At 41.0% G+C, this 21,654-nt stretch overlaps 1 protein-coding gene across 6 annotated transcripts in view; it reads left to right on the top strand.

The window, feature by feature from the left end:
• Nucleotides 1–916: 916 nt before the first annotated feature.
• The window catches only part of Enpp2 (ectonucleotide pyrophosphatase/phosphodiesterase 2), an 81,931-nt gene continuing 61,193 nt past the window's right edge, over nt 917–21,654 (top strand). For 4 of the 6 annotated variants that reach the window (XM_028871922.2, XM_037197792.1, XM_028871921.2 and 1 more), the window contains exons 1-7: nt 917–1,127; nt 1,354–1,453; nt 11,555–11,710; nt 14,676–14,801; nt 18,865–18,925; nt 20,922–21,019; nt 21,404–21,483. In XM_028871922.2, the coding sequence (XP_028727755.1) occupies nt 1,095–1,127; nt 1,354–1,453; nt 11,555–11,710; nt 14,676–14,801; nt 18,865–18,925; nt 20,922–21,019; nt 21,404–21,483 (654 nt within the window). In that variant the 5' untranslated portion in view covers nt 917–1,094. The remainder of the gene's footprint in view (nt 1,128–1,353; nt 1,454–11,554; nt 11,711–14,675; nt 14,802–18,864; nt 18,926–20,921; nt 21,020–21,403; nt 21,484–21,654) is intronic. The other 2 variants (XM_028871918.2, XM_028871916.2) reach the window with 1 other exon arrangement.

Below are 21,654 nucleotides of genomic sequence, written 5' to 3'. Positions count from 1 at the left end.
CCTCATTTGAATCCTAAAAGCATATAACATGTAAACGGCTTTCCAATTTAGAGACTTCTAAATTTGGTGTGGTTGCCAAGTTGTTGAATTACTAAGGTTAGAAGCTTCAACACACACAACAACCTCACAGGACACAGCCTCTTCAAACTAGATGAGCATTTAACAGGAGTTCTTGCAGCCATTGGCATTTCCAAGCTAAATTCAAGGCTGATCAAGCGTCCCCCTACTGTCTCTTACACCCGCTTCTTACCCCCACCCCCCATCCCCCACCCCACAAACAAGCTAACCTTTGTCAGGGATGGGTAGAGACTGGAATGATGTTGTCTTTCCTCACACGAAGAAGGACTTTATGCAGCTTAGCGGGCAGTCCCAGTATTTTGATAAAAGTTACTTCTGTAAAATTTAACAACATGGAGGGAGATAATGCTATCTCTTGTGTGAGTTGCAATTTTGGAAGATTCCATTGGGAGAAGCTCCCAAGGAATCAGAAGTAGCTGAGGGTGTAGTTATATAGAGACAGGGTCATTCCAACTGCTAGAAAAATAAACAAATGTGAAGGACAGAGAGATTTATTTGGTTTACAGATTGTAATTTTTTTTTCTTGTTAAAAAAAAAAACAAAACCCCTGAAGTTGTGGAATTGAAGACCTGGAATAATTACATAGCACAAACTTCGAGCTGTTGGGAAGTTCCGGGCAGTTCTGTTTCATTTTTATCGGATAAAATACATTTGGTTTCTCTTTTGACAAACCATGTATTTGTGAGGGGAGAAACCGAACATGCACTGTTATTGGCCACGGCTACATAAGAAATCCCTCTGTTGCCAAAGGATACCACATGAAAGTGTCTGTGTGAGGGGAGGGGCCGGCCGGGGGGTGGGGCAAGAAGGATGTTGCCTTAAGCTTCTTATGCTCGGAGTTGCAATTTGTGAACCAGCTGTGATGAAATCTGGCTCTGGACGAATCAGAGGCGCCTGTCAACTTCCCAGGTGGGATTGCTTGGAGTTAATAGACTGAACTCAGAGCCCCAAACGAACACAGTGCCGTCAGGGCACGCAGAGAACACCCCGCAGAGGCTTTCCAAGAATCCCTCGGCATGGCAAGAAAAGGCTCTTTCGGGTCATACCAGGTAGGCGGAGGATGCTCTGACTGAGCGAACTGCTCGGTCTTCCGAAATTACTTCTATTTGAATTCGATTTTTTTTTCTCTCTTCTTGTTCAAATCCAGACATCATCTGAGAATGCCTTTCAGAATCGGCAGGGCTGGGATTGCTGTGCTCATCTGAACTGCTTCCATGAATTCTGAGTCCGTCTAATCTAGCCGTGCTTGACGACGTGATCTCTTTATTCCCTTAGGTGATATCCTGGTTCACTTTTGCCATTGGTGTCAACATCTGCTTAGCATTCACAGCAAGCAGGATCAAGAGGGCAGAATGGGATGAAGGACCTCCCACAGGTAAGAGGGGGCAGTTATTAGCCTTTCTGATTCTTTAACAGTACTGTGCACCACGTCAATCCACGTCAGCACCTTCAGACATTCATTTTTCAGATGATCTTGAAAGGCAATTAATTTAGTCTATAATTTAGCTGTAAAGTGTGCTCTTTTGTTTTATTTTATTTGATATGTATGAATATTTTGTATGCATGCATATACATATCCCCTGGAACTGGAGTTATGGACAGATGTGAGGCACCATGTGGGTGCTGGGAATTGAACCTGGGTCCCCTAGAGGAACAGCCAGTGCTCTTAACCACTGAGCCAACTCTCCAACCCCCAGGTATGTTATTTTAATCAGAAAACTTGACTGTCACTTCTTAATAACTGACTTTAAATTTCTGCACCCTGAAATTTATAAATATTGAAAAAGAACGAGAACCTTTGTTCATAAATAAAGCCAGGCTGACTGCAGAGAGAACAGGCATTGGTTTAATGATGGAGAGGGATGAAGCTGACAAGCTCCATGTGATACAGAGGGGTGACACAGAGGGATGCTGCCATATGCCGTAAAGTACATTATTTGCTACCAGAAAGTTATGTCCTAGGAGTGAGAAGAAAGGAAGGTTATTATTTATTTATTTTTTTATGAGATGAGCTCTTTTTTTTTTTTTTTTTAAATGAAATTTTAGAAATTCAGAACTTTGGGACTAAGATTTACTGAGAATAAGGGAACCCTCAAAGTGAGCTCTTTAGAGTTTCAAGAGCAGAGCTGCATTCAGTGTTTTCTTCTGGAACGAGGCAAGGTGAGTTTTCGGAGCCTGCCTGACTTAACTGACGCCGCTGCAGCCTGAGTGAAAGGGGCTCCTTTGCAGCGCACGGAGCCGAGCGGGGCTTCATAAAGGAACGCTTGTGCGGGCCGAGGGGGCTCCGCTGACCTGCTCTGAGGCAATGACTTGGTTAATTTCCTGGAAATTGGAGCTGCTGATGGTTTCAGAATTAAAAATTGCATTTGAAATGACAGGCACTCTAGGGGGCAATGTTTGCTTCCCTTTTCCTGACATCACAGGATGTCTTCTGTCTTCCTGGGAATTTTGCGTTCCTCTGCATTTCTTGGTGGGAGCAGCATGAAACACCACTTGTCTTTACACCACCATAAATGTGTATTATTAAACAAGGGATCATGGGATAGTGAATCTCCCACATGGCGAGCAAGTTACTTGAATTAGGCTTGGGAAGACTGAAGGAAGAGGAGGAAGCCCGGGTGAGTGAGCTGAGGTGAGGTGTAGTTTGAAGGAAGAAGGAGAAAACAGATCTTAAGACATTGTGGCCCCAGGGAGCCCAAATGGACAAAACTTCATTGTGTTTCATTGGGGACGGAGGAGAGGGGGTCACCGGGCCAGAAGAGAATGCTGTTTTTATTGGAGGCAAATGCTGTCTTCAAAGCCCTCTTTTTTCACTCCCGCTAAGGCCGATTGTGACTAACAGACAGGGCCCTTGGTGTGGGCATGTGGCTCTGACAGCCCACTGCCAGGTCTTTCCAAGGAGCCTAAAAGAAACCTTTTCCCTGCTTCCCTTAAATGATATCAACAGGAATAAATGCTGTTTCTTTAATGAGTGCATTATTTTCAAACTTGACTTTTTTGGGAACTGTATCATGAAGGTCCTAGCCTGGCACCCTGGGTCCATATTAGTAAGTGCTATGGTCACAGGCAAGTCACTTATAAAGTTTCAGCCCTCAGTAGTGAGGATCAGCTTAGAAGGTTTCTATTTTTTATTAAAAAAAAATCCCCAATTATCTCCATCCTGTTTCTTCTCCCTCTTAAGTGTGTGAAATCTCTACCAGAAAACTCAAAAACTATAGATTAAATGTATTACCCCCTGAAAATATAACTTGCATAATAAACTATGTCCACATGCCAAAGGACATAGATACGAGAATGAATGTGCCAATATTACTTCTGGGAAACTAGTCCAGTCTATAGTATAACTCATCAATTAGATAGCATTAAATATACTACAGAATACTTACATCTTGAATTGTTTGATACAATCATTACCTTAAGCCTTCACGGTATCTAATGATAGTTCACTTATGCCTACCTACCTACCTATGTGAAGTGTAGTCTTAGGACACCATACAATTTATACCCGAGTTTCAGGATTTCGATATTCTTCTGTGGTTTTTATTCTTAAACTTCTCTTCGATGCAGTTTACCTGCTGTCTATGCACTGAGGTTCATTTCTGCGTAAATGGAAAAAAAGCAAAGGTGCCTTTTAGAAAGGGGGGGGGGACGTAGCATAGATGTTGTTCATATCTTTTTAAATGCTGACTACACTGGGAAGGGGGGATTCTCCCAAATAACAAGTGATAGGCTGTTCTGACTCTTAGCACAATTTTGGCATCAGAAAACATTGGGTGAATTTTTCCTACATCTATTAAAATAAGAGTTGAGAGAAAGCACCCCAATTTTTTTTAAACAACACTTTCAAGCTCCCAAGAAATCCTGCAAACTCACTGTACCAGGTGTCTCACCAACAGGAGGAAGACAAAGAGGTTTTTTTTTTTTTTTTTCAAAGCCTACAGCTTCTGGTTTAGTCCTGGTAGCTCCTTGGGGCTGCCGGGTAACAACAGAGAATGTTTTGTATGCATGAATATTCTCACTGCTGCACTGTGAACTGAGGTGTCTGCTCCAAGGCTGTGACCATGCAAAGAAACTTCTAATTAAGTAACTAGCACACTTGGTAGCGGGATTGATTGTTAGGAAGGACCTGGTCATCTCTTAGGAGCAGAGGGAAATAAGAGTTCTCCCAGGTCCTGAGATGTGTAGGAAATGTCAAAAGACCAAAGTGATGTAAAAGCTCAGGAAAGGGACACTAAGGTAAATGGGTGGCAGAAATCAAATTTCAAAGGAAATTTAAGTGCAGTTTAGTTGGATATCTTTGTTTCAAACATCCGACGTGGTCACTCCATTCGTCTTTGAGATGAAGAGAAAGCGTATGTACCAGCAGTGGTCTGCACTCTGTGGTGCATGTGGATGTGGTGTGTCTGGAGTCGTGGAGGAATCTGCATTACAGAAGTACCCAGGGAGACATGGGTACTCTTTGAACTAGAAGCAAAGTGACTTTGGTATGACAAAATGGGATTTGTGAGCTTGTGAATACTTGGCTAATAAACATCCAGTAACTCAGTCCAATTTATCATCATTTTTATTGGTTGGAAAGGAGTGATTAAAAGCACATGAGTGATGGATTTTTGAGTACATATGAAATGAAAAGCATAACTAATAATTTTATGAGAAAATAGAAAATCTTACTAGTGATGAGAAGGCTCATGTTCTTTGATAATTTTAGGAATCTCACTGTGCAGTTGAGAGCAATTTAAGTAACAGCCCAGCAGAATATAGGAAGATATAAAATGATGGTCAGTCATCACTCCGTGAGGAAAGTGGTCAGATGGGGTATAGTGCTCAGTGTGGCTTCATGTTAGACTGAACATAGAAACTGGGAAGTTTGAATCAATGGGATGAAGTCATCTGACTTAGAATTCAGGGATGTCGTAGATTTTGCGGTTTTCTGTTGGGTGGGGCTCAGTGCAGTGATTTTTCCATTTACTTATATATAGCAGAGAACTCTCTATGCTTATATATCTGAAATTTCAGTGCGCTTTGTTCAACATAGATTTTTTTCTTTTTGTTTTTTTTTCCTTGATATTTCTTTTATTGAAAGTAGATGGTTTTTTAATACAATATAATTAGGGTTTCTCCTCCCCCAACTCCTCTTAGATCCTCCCTGCATCCCCTCCCATCTGAAGCCACACTTCTGTCTCAGAAAACAAATAGGCAGCTAAAGAAGAAGAACAAAAATAAGATAAAACAAACCAACCACCAAACAAACCAACACAGGGCAAAACAAACACGCAAACAGCAAGAAAAGAGCCAAAGAAAAGCACAAGAAACACATACAGACACAGACACACAGACAGACACACAGACACACACACACAGACACACACACACACACACACACACACACGGATCCCATAAAAACCCATGATTTTAAAAACTGATAAAAACCAATCAATCTTTCAAAATTGTGACTGGGAAAGAACACTCAAAATCTGGAGCCTGCATATAAAATTTGAAAACTCCTTAGTTAATCAAAAGTAGAGTATAGCATGGAATGGTTCTAATCCCAGTAGTTGGGAGGCTGAGACAGGAAGGTTGCAAGTTTGAGGCTATTTGGGGCTACAGTTAGAGACCCTGTGTGAATCAATCAAATTAAACAAAAGATCTGCCTTTGTTAGTCAAATAAATAATGTGGCTGTGCTGTGACGATCTGAAATTTTAGCTGAGCAGCTGCTTACTGACATGGGAGTCACTGACTTGATTCTTCAATCAGAAGAAGAAAGGTTTTGAAAGCGAAATGACGTAAGACAAATGAGCATAATGTATGTCAGAAAAGGTGTATGGCGAAGCTTTTACGTTCTCTTTAGTTATAAGGCCAATGTCTACATTTGCAGTTGATGGAGCTGACAGCATCTAATTGGAAGTGATGACATGTTCTTGTCTGCTAGTAGATTTGCTACGTAGCTCTGTGTGATTCATTACATTGAGTACTATTGAAATGGTCTAGAGCAGTGGTTCTCAACCTTCCTTTAATACAGTTCTTCGTATTGGGGGGATGACCGCACAACCATACAATTATTTACATTGGTACTGTATAACTGTAATTTTGCTACTGTTATGAATTGTAATATAAATATTTTTGAAGACAGAGGTTTGCCAAAAAAGGTCGCAACCCACTGGTTCAGAATCACTGGTCTGGAGGTTAACCTCAAATATTAAAAGTTTTCATCTAGATGACATAGATTCTGCTGTCTTGTAGTTTGTGAAGTCATTCTACATATGAACATATTGTGTGTATAGACACAGTGTTTTCAGAGTACAGCTGTTTGAAAACTTGCCCGGTGGATCAGTTTATCCATTTCTGCCTGTCTGTCTCCATCCTCCCTACCTCTCTATCCCACCTCCCCCTACCCTATGGAATCTGGCCCAGTAGTTCTAAAGAGACGAGAGAACAGTGGCTGTTTCTAGAAAGTTCGATATTTAGGAAGCAGCGAAAACTGACACATGAGTCTGTAAATAAACTGATGGTGTTTTGGCTGGAGAAGGGATGATACGAAAGCACCCAGAGAACAAGGGGGGAGGGGCAGCTCAGTCAAGAAGGGATGATGAGAATGAGCGAGTTATGTACTCTAGAAGAGGTGGGTGACGGCATTCCAGGCTCTAGCCGAGTGGCACCCTGAACGCCCATCACATGTTCCAAGCTCTGGCTGACAGGTTACACTTGGGACAGGACAGCAGACCCAAGGGAACTGTTTCTGTTTTCATGCTTTTGAGAGAAGAAGCCGGCATATGATCAGCCCACAGCCATTTCAGGGCTGTGTTGTCAGCAGACAACCTGTGCTGAGCACCAAGGAGAACAGGAGGGACAGATAGGGGACAACATGTAGCCCTGCCAGTGGGACGAACCTGGTAGAAGAAACTTAAGTCTGTCTAGCTTGAGGCTAGGCTGAAGTCCTTGAAACTTTAAACATCACCTCTCCTATTGACCATCTTCCCGATTTGAATTTTCTACTTAGCTGGGAGATTTAGAGAGAAATATGATTGAGAGTATAGGATGGAGTCAGTTTTGGTAACAGCTCTTGTCCATGACTTAGACTCTTCCCGATTGTCCAATTCAATTGTCAGTAGTTCATGGTTTTTATATGTCTGCAGAATAAATGATACCAAAGTCTTATAGCTTTAACTCTCGCCCTCCCTCCCTCCCTCCTTCCCTTCCCCTCTCCCTCCCTCTCCACCTCTGTGTATACAGTGAAATGAAATGTCCTTGAAAAGGGGTTTTATTTAACTAATTTAAAGTAATCTTGCCTGTTCTTATCTGAATTACAGATTTGAAAGAAAGAAATTGTAATTTACACTTGCATTTTGTTAAACCATGAAATTATACTTCAGTGAGAAGGAGCACACAACATGGGCACTGTTGCAGATTTTAGTTGTATAATATCCATTTTAACATTCAAGGTACCTCAGAATGGTTTTATATAGACCTGTAAACACTTGCTTTTTAAAATTAGAGAACAGACTTCATGACATGAAATAGCATCATTTGAAGATGCAGATTAAAGGCAGCTTATAATTTCAATGTCACAGGAGTCCTGGCAAACGCCTCCATCACACCCTCTTCTTCTCACTTGTGAATGCTTGTCGTTGGCTTGCTCTTTCGTATTCTGTGATTTTTATGGCTTTCCCAGTAACGATGGAAATTTTGGGATGGCAGCAATTCATTGCCATGTCGCTTTCCTCCTCCCAATGAGTTACGGAACTGAAGCGCCCATGCTTTTCTTCTGTTGAGATCAAATAAATGAGAATTTACATTGCAAAACTCTGGCACATTATTGAAGACCCTTTCCATATTTGATATTAGATCAATTCTAATAAAAAGACAAGTCTTCAAAAGGTCATGGCTAGTGAGATGCCTCAGAGGGGAAAGGTGCTTGCTCCGTAAGCCCTGATGACTGATGTTCATGGAACTCATGTAAAGATGCAAGGAAAGAACCAACTCCACAAAGTTTTCATCTGACTTCCACATGTGTGCCATAGCATATGCACCTGTACACATGCACACTATCCACATGGATAAGAAAATAATAAATAAAACTCCCCCCAAACAAAACAAAACAAATAGATCCTTAGGTTGGATGTAGAAGGACAAAGACCTTGGGCATTTTTGTTTTTTTTTTAAAGCTAGTGTGCAGAGGGTGACTCGTAGAATGAATAGGACTACGCTTGTTCTGGCAGCATGGAGAAGGGATGGAGTAGACCTTGGAAAGGCCAAGTGAATTTTCAATTCAAGCACTATTTTGTTTTTATTGATAGACTGATTGATTTTATTTTTTTAAGACAGGGGTCTCACTATGTAGCTCTGGCTGTCCTGGAATTCAGTATGTAGACCAGGCTGGCCTTGAACTCACAGAGATCTACTGCCTCTGCCTCTTGAGTGGTAGGATCAAAAGCATTTGCTACTATGTCTGGCTCTCCTTTTGTCTTTAAAGCTAGAATATTTCAAGTTCCTTGGGGTCATTGGATGAGAAAGTCTCTTTCATGACTCAGATGATCTTTTCATTTTTCTTCCTGATGTTGTTAGTTTAATTTGCCACTGTCATCTGAGAATGAATTTTGGCCCATTTCCCCTGATTCACACGGGAACTCACTCCTAACGGAAGCTGCTGGTAGCCTGCCCCTGCCCATCTTTTCTGAGATGTATCTCTGCAAGTTAGAGATGCAGCTTTGACAGCTGTCTTAGTGGACATCTCGGCAAGCAGGTCCATCGCTGATAAGGCAAGCTGTTGAGTGGGGTGCAATCCTCTCCAAAGATGGCAAGGGGAAAATTGAGAGAATGCCTGCGGTCAAAAGAAATGTTTACAACATCACCTTGTGAGGAAGGGCAAAGAATGATCACTACCCAGCTTAGGATGTGTACAGGCATTTTAAAGTAAAAAAAGATCCAGGGAAGAGATTTCGATGAGGAATACAAACACGGAGTGTAGACAGTGTTACTGGCTGGGACCCCACAAAGAGGGCAAGACGGGATGAACAACACCTTCAGACTTCTTCTCATTGTCTTGGCTATTAGAATAGCTGGGCGCGTTTACAGACACTGCTCATGGGAGTGATTACTACTTTGAATTTATTAGGCAGCTGTTGGAATGATTCTATCCAAGCACTACCCTTAAACAAAGAACATTCAATTACAAGCTTTTCACTCTTTTCTCTTTTGCTGTGGGATTTTTTCCCCCTCTGGTTTTCCTTCTTGCGTGCCATAGTTTCTTATGGCTCAGCATGTACTGCTGATAGGCTGGCCAAAATCAACAGAAAAATGTGGTCTGTGGAGCAGAGGTAAGACACCACGTTACAAACAGACATGATTTTCTAAACTGAATTGATGTGGTTCCTTTTTATTTCAACATCCCAGAATGAACTGTGAGAAAGCATTTCACATCTCACGGTCTAGTGGATCTGTTTGCTTCAGCTCAACTGATCTGATGCCATAAAGTCTAGGATTGGGCGATTCTGACTCTGAAGGGGACAGTTGACTAAGGGATGAACTACATACACAGATAAACGGCATCAGTGCCCTCAGAACGGTCATTTAATATCTGTTCTCTTGCATCGTGCTTTTTCTTGATTTTAAAAATTATATATATATATATATATATGTATTGCAAAAATGGTAATTTTCTAAATAAGGAAGTTACAAATAGCATGTCATAAATAACATTTGCCAAGACCTGTTACATATATTGTGATATATATTTCATCTACCTACATGCATGGAAAATAGAAGACAAGGAACAAAACGGCCAGACAGTTATCTGTGAATTTATAAAATGTTGTAAATTTCAAACTAGGAGATGTTTTGTTTTTGAAATGCTATTTTTAAACAATAAACTCATGTATTTGGTTTTATTTCTAGACCTCATCCACAATATTGATGAATGTATTTCTTAGTACCAACCTTAATTATTTACCTGTAGAATATACTTTCCTATCTTGTCACTGAATTGCTTTTTCCTTTGGATACCTTATCTATCCGCCTGTCTGTTTGTCTATCTATCTATCTATCTATCTATCTATCTATCTATCTATCTATCTATCTATCTATCATCTATTGAGGCAGTGTTTCTCTGTGTAGCTCTGGCTTTGAAACTTGCTTTGTAGACCTCAAACTCAGAGATCCACCTACCTCTGCCCCTCCCCCTGCAAATGCTAGGACTAAAGCTGTGTGCCACCACTACCTAGTTTCAGTTAGCTTTTTTTTATCCTCTCAACTCTCTAGAATTCTGGATATTTTTCTTTGTGAGTGTATTGAATATTTTGGTTTAGGATGAATTAGGATTTTTATGGTATTAATATTTTTTATCTTTAAAATTGTATGTCTATGATTTAATTAAATTTTTCTAGAATTGTCTTCTTCATAAAGCTTTAGTATATTCTTTTATAAAAGGATTTCATTTTTAATTGTGTGTGTGTGTATGTGTGTGTGTGTGTGTGTGTGTGTGTGTGTGTGTGTGTGTGTATACAAATGAGTGCAGTACCCATGGATGCCAGAGATGAAATCAGATTCCCTGGTGCTGGAGTTATAGTTAGTTATGAGCTACCCAATATGGATAATGGAAACCAAACTTAAGTCCTCTGTAAGAGTAGTATGTGCTCTTAATCATTGAATCATTTCTTCATATATATTATTGAATTCATATCTTGATTTTTTTCATTTAGATGCTATTATGGGTAGACCTTCTAGTTAATTTCAATCATATGTTACCCACATATGATGATTTTGTCCAATTTTCATCTTATCAATTCTTTCATTTATTGAACTTTGGTTAATTTTTGACATTGCAAACAATGATACAGGATTTGTTTTGGCCATGTGGCATTTGTGTTCCAATAACACTAGATTGATATGGCTTTTATGGTGAGAAGAGATTGCAAAAGTGCTCTGCTCTTATCATATGTGTTCAGACTGTTTTTAGACCACTTCCCCTCAAATTTCCTTACAGTGTTGTTGGTAGTGACAGCTTTACACCCAAAATCTTGCTACACAACCCAGACTGGCCTTGAATCTTCTTTTCTTTCCTTAGTGCTTGATCATGCTCAGCTAGCAGGATGGGTTTTAAAAATAGGAAATGAACTCTTATTTCAACAGGGGCACTAGCCATTTCATAGGCATAGTCCTAATCAAAATCATGAGCAGAGCCAGCATTTGTTACTCTGTTTATATTTGGTATCCTGGTATGCATATCACATGGGTTGTTTCATTCAGTACTCATTACAATCTAGAATTACTTTTATGAACCTCTCACTTTACAAATAAGGAAACCACGGTTTATGTAAGTTGGGCAACATGCTTGAGGTACCCAGGTAGCAGGCGCTGCAGACAGGCTTCTTATCCAGAGTCTGCTTGCATTTCCACACCAATTGCTTCCAAATGCCACTCCTTCACTGGTGACATGACCACTCCCTAAGCTGTTGTCTTTGCCTGTTGTTCGAATGGCAGTGTTATCTGACTCTCCATGGACCAACACATCTGGATCCTGCAAGGGTAGATGCTTTGAACTTCAAGAGGTTGGACCTCCCGACTGTCGGTGTGACAACTTATGTAAGAGCTACAGCAGCTGCTGTCTTGACTTTGATGAGCTCTGTTTGAAAACAGGTATGTGACTTCTGGATGCCTCTCCCCTCCAGGAGATGGCTTAGTGGCTCCTAGCTGTTAACACACCTCCACTTTGGCCTACACACATAGTGGAATAAGTTTGTTTCCTGAATGACTGATGGTTGTATGAAGAATGTACTCTGTATGAATAACTTGGCTCAGCCATTCGTGGCCCAGCCAAAGACGGCACTTTCCAACTGCAGGCACTGTAGATTGGTTTTTAAAAGCATTTGAGGCCAGACCTTTGTCCATCTCTCTCAGTTCCATCTCTTCCTGACCACCTCACACTCACTACTAGGGTATGTGGGCTACCACTGGGCACATTTTGAAAGTACTAGGTTTAAAACTTTAATTCCCTGATTTCTGTGCAAATGGAAAACATTTATGGAATCGACATGGGGTCTTGTGCTCTGGGGCAGCTCTGAAATCATCTACTAAAATTTTCCTGATTTTATTTATCCTGTAGTAAAATGGTCATTAGAACATATGAGCTATTGGATGAATTCACACAAGCCAAGGAAAAAGTATTCTTGGGGACTTTTGTCATCATACTTACTCTGTTTTCAAAGCCCGATGTTTTTAGATAGGACTTTGGAGTATCTTGCCTGTTCACGGCCATGCCTCTGCCCCTGGGCAAAAACCTCATTCAACCTACCTAAGAAAAGTGGCAAGGACCCCACTTTGAATACTAGAGGCAGATTTCTTAGCTCCCCTGACAAATTATTGCTTCCATGCATGGGTGGTATTTTGGAAAGCCCAGTTTACCATTGCTATGTGTCTGATCGTTTTTTTATGATATTATTGGAAATGATACATTATTGCTTTTACTTAGACCTTAGTTTCTGATTTATTTGAAAATCAACATAAACTCCCTTACTAATTAGGACCTATTTCTCCCTCAGCCTGCAAGCTATAGGGGTTTCATTAGGTTATTTTTTGCATAATGCATTTTCAAAGTGTTCAGATATGTTTTTGTTGTGCATTTCCTGTGGAACTTTTACCAGGTTCTTCAGCTATGACTTCACAAGCTCAAGAGCTGAGGCTCTTGTAAATGGAGTGCATGGGTAGAACAGATGTCCCACAGATCTCTTTTACTCTAAGACATAATTGCAAGCTAGCAATCTGTCTGCTTAGCATCAGATTTTAGAACATTCTATGTTTCTGCCGTACTTTGAGTATCTTGCCCCTGATGAGTTACGTCAACCTTCCAACATTCTCATCTTAAAACTCCTTGCACCTCTGATACTAGCTTCATTCTCTTTGAATGTAGCTCACACCTTTCTTCCTAGCTTAACACAGATGATAGCAACATTTTGTAAAACACTTTATTCTCCTGTGTCTAAAGTCAACACGTTTTGAATGTGGAAGAATCAAATGTCAAATGACAAGAAGAAGTTGAAAGGAGAAAAGTTCTTTGAGGTTCTGCTACAGGAAGCAAGCCTAAGATTTCTGTATAAACTCTTCCTGGTGTTTTCTTTCTCTGTTTAGTGTGTCTGGATATTGTATGTATAATTATGTGCGTATGTATATACAATCACGTGGGAGGCAGAATCTATATCTATAAGGCTTTTAAAACACTGTCTTTTCAAATGGCAGCATAATGCTCCACCAAACAGCTGGAACACCATCCACTGACTATTCCACCTCTATCTATTCAACTCTACCTAGCAAGGGCTCCTCTTGGTAGAATGTCATGAAGGAGCAGCCTTGCTTTAGAGCAGTGGTTCACAACCTTCCTAATGCTGCGACCCTTCAATACAGTTCCTCATGGTGTGGTGACCCTCAACTACACATTATTTTCCTTACTACTTCATAACTGTAATGATGCTACTGTTATGAATCGCAGTGTAAATATCTGTGTTTTCTGATGGTCTCAGGCAACCACTGTGAAAGGGTCATTCATCCTCCAAAGGGGTCACGGCCCACAGGTTGAGAATGGCTGGTTTAGCAGACCATTGATTCTTTCTGCTGACTGCACATCTTGAAAGATGGAGGCTTGGAGTATTCAAGTGTATTTTGGTTCAGAGGCATTTTCCTTGAACATTCCCTCAGTAGCTCTACTTACAGTCTCCTTCACGCCTACCCATGGCTAAATGATAGTGCCTGTTGGTTACTTCATGGATCTTTCTCTCTTGGATGTGAGCTCCAGGAAGGCAGAGCTCTTGTCATTTGCTCTTTACTAAACCCTCAGCACCCAGGGTATGGAAAACAAGACAGTCAGATCATGGGAAAAACTAAATACCTGGATTCACCATAAAAGCTCCTTATGTTACAGTCCTCAGTTTCAAGAATCATAGTTCATTTCCAATACTCTTCTAAGGACATTTAATAAGTATTCAATGAACAGCTAGCATGTGCCAGTTAATTTCATAGTCTTATATCTGAAGTGAAATATAATAGTGAAATATGTTTTTTTAAACTTTCCATAAGACTTGTAGTTTATTGGCCAAAAAAATTAATTAAAAATATGACAAATAGCACTGGGATTAAAATGAAAAGGTTACTTTTTTGAATGTTTCTTTGAAGAATTGAATTCTGAGCTATCACTCAGGCAGGACTGTAGCCCATTTAGTGACCTCCTTAGAGGCAGGGAGCTTCATTATGTAGTCACCACATTTTGGTCAGTTAGGATTTTGAGGGCATTAATGCTTCCTTATACTCTTTCTCTTCTTGTGGTACTTAGGGCAATTCTGGAGGGGTGGGGATTCTTTGACTTTCTGGGTTTTGTTTTTCTATGAGAGCTCAGTTGTGCTGTGAGTTTGCCCTCTGCTTTGAAAAATGAGAAATTCATCCTATCTGTCAGTTCTCCAAATGTCTTCTCGGCCTCTGGCTGACTCAAGTTTCACAAACAGATTAAATGATGTGGGCTTCTGGCTCTTTTTGTTGGAACCTCATGTAAGCAGCTGCGGCCCCTTTCATTGGGTTTGTGTGCAGCAGTGAGAGTGTTTTGCTGTGATGATTTCAGCTCGTGGCTGGGAGTGCACCAAAGACAGATGTGGAGAAGTACGAAACGAGGAGAATGCCTGTCACTGCTCAGAAGACTGCCTGTCCAGGGGAGACTGCTGTACCAACTACCAAGTGGTCTGCAAAGGTACATGCTTTTAGACAACCTTGAGAGATTAAACATGGGGCATGCCCCAAGATATCTTGAATTGTCTGGGTGTAACGTCTAATGTGTGGGGATTGGAGGTGGGAAAGAATTGCATTTTAAAAAAAAATTTATTTATTAGGTATACAGTGTTCTACTTGCATATATCCCTTCAGGCCAGAAGAAGGCACCAGATCTCATTACAGATGGCTGTGAGCCACGATGTGGTTGCTGGGAATTGAACTCAGGACCTCTGGAAGAACAAAACAGTGCTCTTAACCTCTGAGCCATCTCTCCAGCCCCAAGAATTGCATTTTTTTTGATATACTTATTTTATGTGTATGAGTGTTCTGCCTGCATGGATATAGACACACCATGTGTGTGCAGTGCCTGTGGATATCAGAAGGGGTGTCAGATTGTCTGGAACTGGAGTTATGGATGGTTATAAGCCACCATATAGGTGCTGGGAACTAAACTTGAGTCCTTTGAAAGAGCACCAAGTGTTCTTAACCATTGAGCCTTCTCTCCAGCCTCAGAATTATAATTTTATGTGTCTGAGTGTTTTGCCTGCATGCATGCATGTCTGTGAGCCATATGCATGCCTGGTTACCATGGAGGTCAGCAGAGGGTGTCAGATCCCTTAGAACTGGAGTGATGGATGGTTTTAAGTTACCATGTAGATGCTAGAAATTGAACCCTGGTCCTCTGCAAAAACAGTATGTGCTCTTAACCATTGAGCAGTCTCTCTGGTTCCCAAGACACATATTTTTAAAATAAATTTTACAGAATTTGTTCTTTGATAAATTTCATGTATTGCAGTGCTTTCTATTTACTGAGTCTTTCACCCATTTTCATCTCCCTTCTATGCCCATTCTCCCCTTCCCCATAAGTACATTTCCCACATTTATGACATTTCGTTTTAAGTTCCACAGAATGTAACCATGTCCAGCTATGTGTGACCTTAGGTTTAACTGCCCCCACCCTAGAATTTAGCAGCAGCCAGTGGGTCACGGCAGTTCCCTCTTAGGCTGATGCTTAGCTGCTGGCAGCCTCATTGCAGGCACCTGTAGCTGCCGTGGGCGTATGAGCGCACTGGCTAGGTCATGCTCAGCAGACAGCATTTTACAGCTCCTCTCCCTGCCCTTACATGCTTATGTTCTTTCCACACTTCTTCCACAATGTTCCTTGAGCCTTAGAGCAGGTTGTACAAATGTCCTATTTAGGCTGAGCATTTTACTAGGAAGACCCATCTTAACGGTGGGTAGGTCCACAGGCAGGGGCTCTGGGACTGTATACCATGGAGTTGAGCACTAGCAGGCAGTTTTGGCGCTGCGCTTTCTAATTGTGAACAAGGTAAGACGGGCTGCTTCAAATCCCTGTTGCCTTACTTCCCTCTTCCATGTGGGCTGTCCTTGATGCATGAGCTGAAATAAACCCTTTCTCCTTGGAGTTGCTATTTGCAGAGTGTTTTATCATAGTGACAGGAAAAGAGACTCTGTGGCAAAGAGTAAATCACAGAGTCACTTGGAGCAAAAGGAGCATGACTTTTGTTCTCAGTGGATGTAAGCTGTTTGCCAAGGCCCTAAGCAGCAGCTTAGGGCTGGAGGTGCTTGCTTGTGGAGGTAAAAAGAATCGACAGATTTGGTTACACCCAAAGCCTTATTTTATAATATGTATGTGCATGTGTGTTGATGGTAGACTATGATGTTTTTATGATCTTAGTGGCCAGTGGCGTACAGAAAACGTAAAAGTTACAGCTCCATATATCAAGACATTTAAGGAAGCATGGCAGCCACTTAGAGATGTTTAAACAAGAAAACGCGATTTTTTAAAAATCTCTCTAGGTTACATCACCTCCTATTTCCTAAATTAAGACCTTTTCCTCTCTGGCACAGAATGTTTATGAAGCGTTTCTGTTAAATGACTTCAAGGAAGGGCTGGTTAGACAGATATCATGTGCAAGACCCTGGATTAAATCCCTACTTAAGAAAAAAAAGAAAGAGATTTCATGAAAGGAGGAAGTCATTTCTGTCAGGTGTAAGTGGCCCTGGAGACCTTCCTTTACTGCTATTGCATTGTGAAGCTTTCTCTAACCATTATGCTCTTATTTTGAAGCATGACATTCATCAAGAATTTATTTCTCTTTTCCTTTTAATCTTTATGTAGTAAGTATAACAGGAAGACATCAAAGCTATTAAGAGAAGGAAGGGGAAAAAACAAGGAGAAAGGTCTCTGGATCCCATCAGTCACTGAATCATGACAGGTTAAGGCCATTTTTGGTGGTTTGAATTCTGATGTTAATACTGTAGTGAGCTTCACGTGGCTGCCCTGAGCTACTCATGCTTCGTAAAGGTAATTCAGCTTTTTTACTGGCCTACATGGTCATCCAATAGCCAGATGGTTCTGGGCCATGGGAGACTTCCAAATGTTCTATATATGGGAGAAGATTCTGTAAGATACTGCTCACAAGTTTTACGTCAGTTCAAGACAAGTAATTTTTGTCTATCTTAGAGAAACTTAAGGTAAATTCTTATTGACAATTTCTTTTTTTCAAAGAATGCCTACTTTATATCACTTGTGTTGCTAGGCCTTTTTATGGATGAGATAGCTCACAGTTTAGAGGCTTAAAGTCCCGGATTGGAAAGTCCCATCTTTTGACCCTTGATGATGACTTTTGGGCTACATTGTAACAGGACAGATTCTACTACAATGAAGGTGTTTCATTCTTTTTTTGTTTGTTTTTCATTTTTCTTTATTAAGAAATTTTCTACTTACTCTACATACCACCCACAGATCCCACCTCCTCCCTCCTCCCACTCCCAGCCCTCTCTCCCAAGCCACCCCACATCCCCACATCTCCCAAATCGAGATCTCCCATGGGGAGTTAGCAGAGCCTGGCACACTGACCCTAGGCAGGTCCTAGCCCCTTCCCACTGCACCAAGGCTGTGCAAGGTACCACACCACAGGCACCAGATTCCCAAAAGCCTGCCCATGCACCAGGGATGGATCCCAATCCCCCTGCCTGTGTGCCTTGCAAATAGTTCGAGCCAAACAACCAGAAGACGTTTCATTCTTGTGGGAACTAATGAAGTCCTAAGATATATGCATTCATCTCTTGTGAGAATGGTCCTCCCACAACCTAGTTTCTTTCCATGGGCTCCACCTCTTAAAGGCTCTACAGCTTCAGCATTGCCACACTGGAGATAGATACTGTAGCACGTGAACTCCTGGGGTATAAACCAAAGCAGAAGCCTAATTAAATAACTCTGGGCTGAGGAAATCATGGGTCAGTGAAAGGATGGGGACCTGAATGCAGGTCCCTAGAATTTGTGTAAGAAGGTAGGCAAGGTGGTAGATGGAGACAGCAAGATTCTGGGGGCTCATTGGCCAGCAAGTCTAGCCAATCCATGAACTTCAGGTTCATTGAGAGATCTTGTCTCAGAAAAGCATATGGAGAGTGACAGAAAAAGAGATCTGACATAGACCTGTGGCCTCCACACATGCAGGACTCACATTCTCAGATCTTGATGCAAGGTAAGAATGAAAGACAGCTTGGATTTTTCATTTATTCAGTACTATGCACATTCTCGTTGGGAAAAAAATCTCTTGCAATTTTCCATGTTATCCTTGTATATTATTATAACAACATAAACCTTTTCTCTATCTGAAGGGAAGTTGTGTCATGCTTTCTATGGCTTTGAAATCTTTAGTGGCTGTGGAGGGAGAGAATGTTCCATCTAATGACCAAACAGTTTATTTTTGGAGGGAAACAAACATGAAATCTTGTCCACTGACGCCACTTTTTTTTTTTTAAATCTACAAACCATTTAGGCTCTGAAAGCTGAAATAAACACCACTTGAGGTTATTAAATCTTAGCTTTCCCACCATGTATGGGTGTACTTTAAAAGCCAGAGCAGACACTAGACTTTATTTCAGAATTTCTTTTTAGATGGTGTCCCAGAAACAAGTACCAAACAGGACACAGATTCTGGCATTGTGCTTCTCCCCTCTGGATGGTGTCTATAAATAGACTTCACCGTAAATGTCCCCATTTTTCCTTGTAGGAGAGTCACACTGGGTAGATGATGACTGTGAAGAAATAAAAGTTCCCGAATGCCCTGCAGGGTGAGTGCATTTTGTCTTATGGATATTATGAACTATTATTCCACATTCCTTGATAAACCATCATGAAGAATAGATGGGTAAATGTCTACAAACGTTTTAAGATGGACATCCACTTCAACACAAAAACTTGTATGAGTTCTTATAAATAGACTGCCAGTTAAGCTATCTTGAAGCTTTAAAAAGTAAAACAAAACACATTGATGTATTATTTGTGTGTGTGTGTGTGTGTGTGTGTGTGTGTGTGTGTGTGTGTGTGTGTGCAGGGTGTATATGTAAGTGCTCATGCCAAAGCGCATGGAGGTCAGAGAACAACTTTGTGGAGTCGATACTCTCCTTCTGTCTGTACATGGCTTCCGGGGATCAACTCAGATCAGCAGGCGGCTGCCGAGCCATGTCGCCAGTTGTGTCTTGAAGCTTTGATGTTCTTTTTTTCCTGCATCTTTCTCCTATTGCCGCTGTGCACTCCAGAGTCTTGGCATCTGCTGTGGTCCACCGATGTGTGTCTGCTGACCATTAATGGATGCGTTTCCTCCAGTGATTCCCTGTTCTCCTACTGGGCATCCCCCTCAGTGTTTCCCTGAGTTCTGTTTTTGCCTTTGTGAGTGTGTGAAGGAGGGGAAAGGAAGGAGATTCTAGAACTTCTAAAAGCTGTCATCCAAGAAGGTTACCCCTACCAGATTTGGGTCTATGCTCTATGCTGACAAAGGGGTGTCCTTCTGGGGGACAGTCAAACTGAATAACACCTAACAGCTCAAGTGTGACCAAAATTGGGCACTTATGCCTTCCAGGAAACTGTGTAGACTTCATGGGTCTTTACAATGCTTGACAGAAAATACATTTTCAACAAATGTGTTTTCATAATTTATATAGTCTTTAAATATCTACATGTATATATGTATGTATTACAGCCTGGGATGCAGAATTTAAGTGTTTAGATATCTTTATTTTCCCTTCCTTAAAAAAAAACCTTTACTAGGCATAAAAGGAAAGAAAAATAAAGACATCTAAACACTTTGGCTGTGTGGAATGGGATGAAACAATTTCTGACTGTTTAATATATGGCCCCCTTAAAATGTCTTACTTGTTACATAACTTCTCATAGACACTAGCTGAGAGTTGCTCAGTTAACTTCAAATTATTAGAAAAGAACTCTGCACATAGATCAGAATTCTGCTATGACTGACTAACTGCACCCTTAGGATAATACCATACCATTTTATGCATTCTTGGCCTGGATTAGTAAGTCCTTGGCTGATAGAGACTTTTAAAATCCCTTATAATTTAAATCATCTTGGAAACAATTTTATAATAAACTGAAGGAATTTTTATGATGCCTAGGTCTAGTGGAAAGAGTGTTATTGTTGTTAATTTTACATCACTCATGTAGTCAATTCACTAATATATCTGATAAGTATTTATTGACATCAGACATGGTGGCACATGCCTGTAATCCACTGAGGCTAAGGTGGGAAGATCGTGAGCTTGAAGCCAGCCTAGTCTATATAACAAGTTCCGGGCCAACGTGAAACTCTAGAGGGGAAGCCTGTTAACAGCGGACTATAATAAGATACACAATAATGTATATATAAATGCAAAGGAGGTGTGTCTTAATATCATGAAGGAATGTGGAGGCATGGGCAACTAATGTCATAGAAAAGGCAACTTTGAGCTGAGTTTTAAAGAATGGATAAGAACTTTCCAGGTTCCAACTGGGAGACAATACATAATAAATACATAATACGTAATACATACATATATTTAACTGTGGTATAAGGTCCTTTTTTGCAAGGTAGGAAACAACAGTAGAGTCAGCTTTCTCTTGGCCATGGTGACTTTGCCAATTTATCTCTGAATTCAGTTGCCTCAGATGTTGTGTGGTTGGGAGCCCAGGCTTGCCCACATTGCTCCCTTCTTGGGTCTCTCTGGTATTGATGGGTCCCACTGTGGAATGTGTGTGGCAGCAGTTTCCCTGAGATTTCCTGTGTTACTGTTTAAGGTTTGTCCGCCCCCCGCTCATCATCTTCTCTGTGGATGGGTTCCGTGCATCATACATGAAGAAAGGCAGCAAAGTCATGCCCAACATTGAGAAACTGCGTAAGTCACTTCTTCACCGCGTGTTCTCATCTGCCTTCCAGGACAGCCATTGCTCTGCTGTGGGCTTCTAGAGCCATGGAGCCACTGCCTGTCCTTCCTTCCTTCCTTCCTTCCTTCCTTCCTTCCTTCCTTCCTTCCTTCCTTCCTTCCTTCCTTCCTCCCTCCTCCCTCCCTCCCTCCCTCCCTCCCTCCCTCCCTCCCTCCCTCCCTCCTTTTCTTCCTTCCTTCTTTCTTCTCACTTTCTTTTTCTTCTTTTAAATAAATTTCATTATTGGAAACACAAAAGGAAAAGTTATGTGTTTTTCACAGTCGAGGACATGAATTTCCTACACGAAGTGGTTCCGGGTGGTTTTCTTGTCCTAATAACGCGTTTTCTACTTCCAGGCTCCTGTGGCACACATGCTCCCTACATGAGGCCTGTGTACCCCACCAAAACCTTCCCCAACCTGTACACTTTGGCCACTGTAAGTATTTGTTCTCAAGTAATGAATAGTCAAAGGTCTGATTTAACCCGGGAATGCCTTGAAGCAAAGTTTATTTTATTTTTAAATATAGAACATGCTTTAATTTTTAAAAAGATTTGTTTTTTAAAAATATATTATTTGGGAATGTCACACAACATATTTTTATTGTAT

The sequence above is a fragment of the Peromyscus leucopus genome, chromosome 20 (assembly GCF_004664715.2).
Source record: "Peromyscus leucopus breed LL Stock chromosome 20, UCI_PerLeu_2.1, whole genome shotgun sequence".
Lineage (NCBI taxonomy): Eukaryota > Metazoa > Chordata > Mammalia > Rodentia > Cricetidae > Peromyscus > Peromyscus leucopus.
Note: the sequence above shows the minus strand (reverse complement) of the source record. Positions and strands in the feature narration are given on the sequence as shown.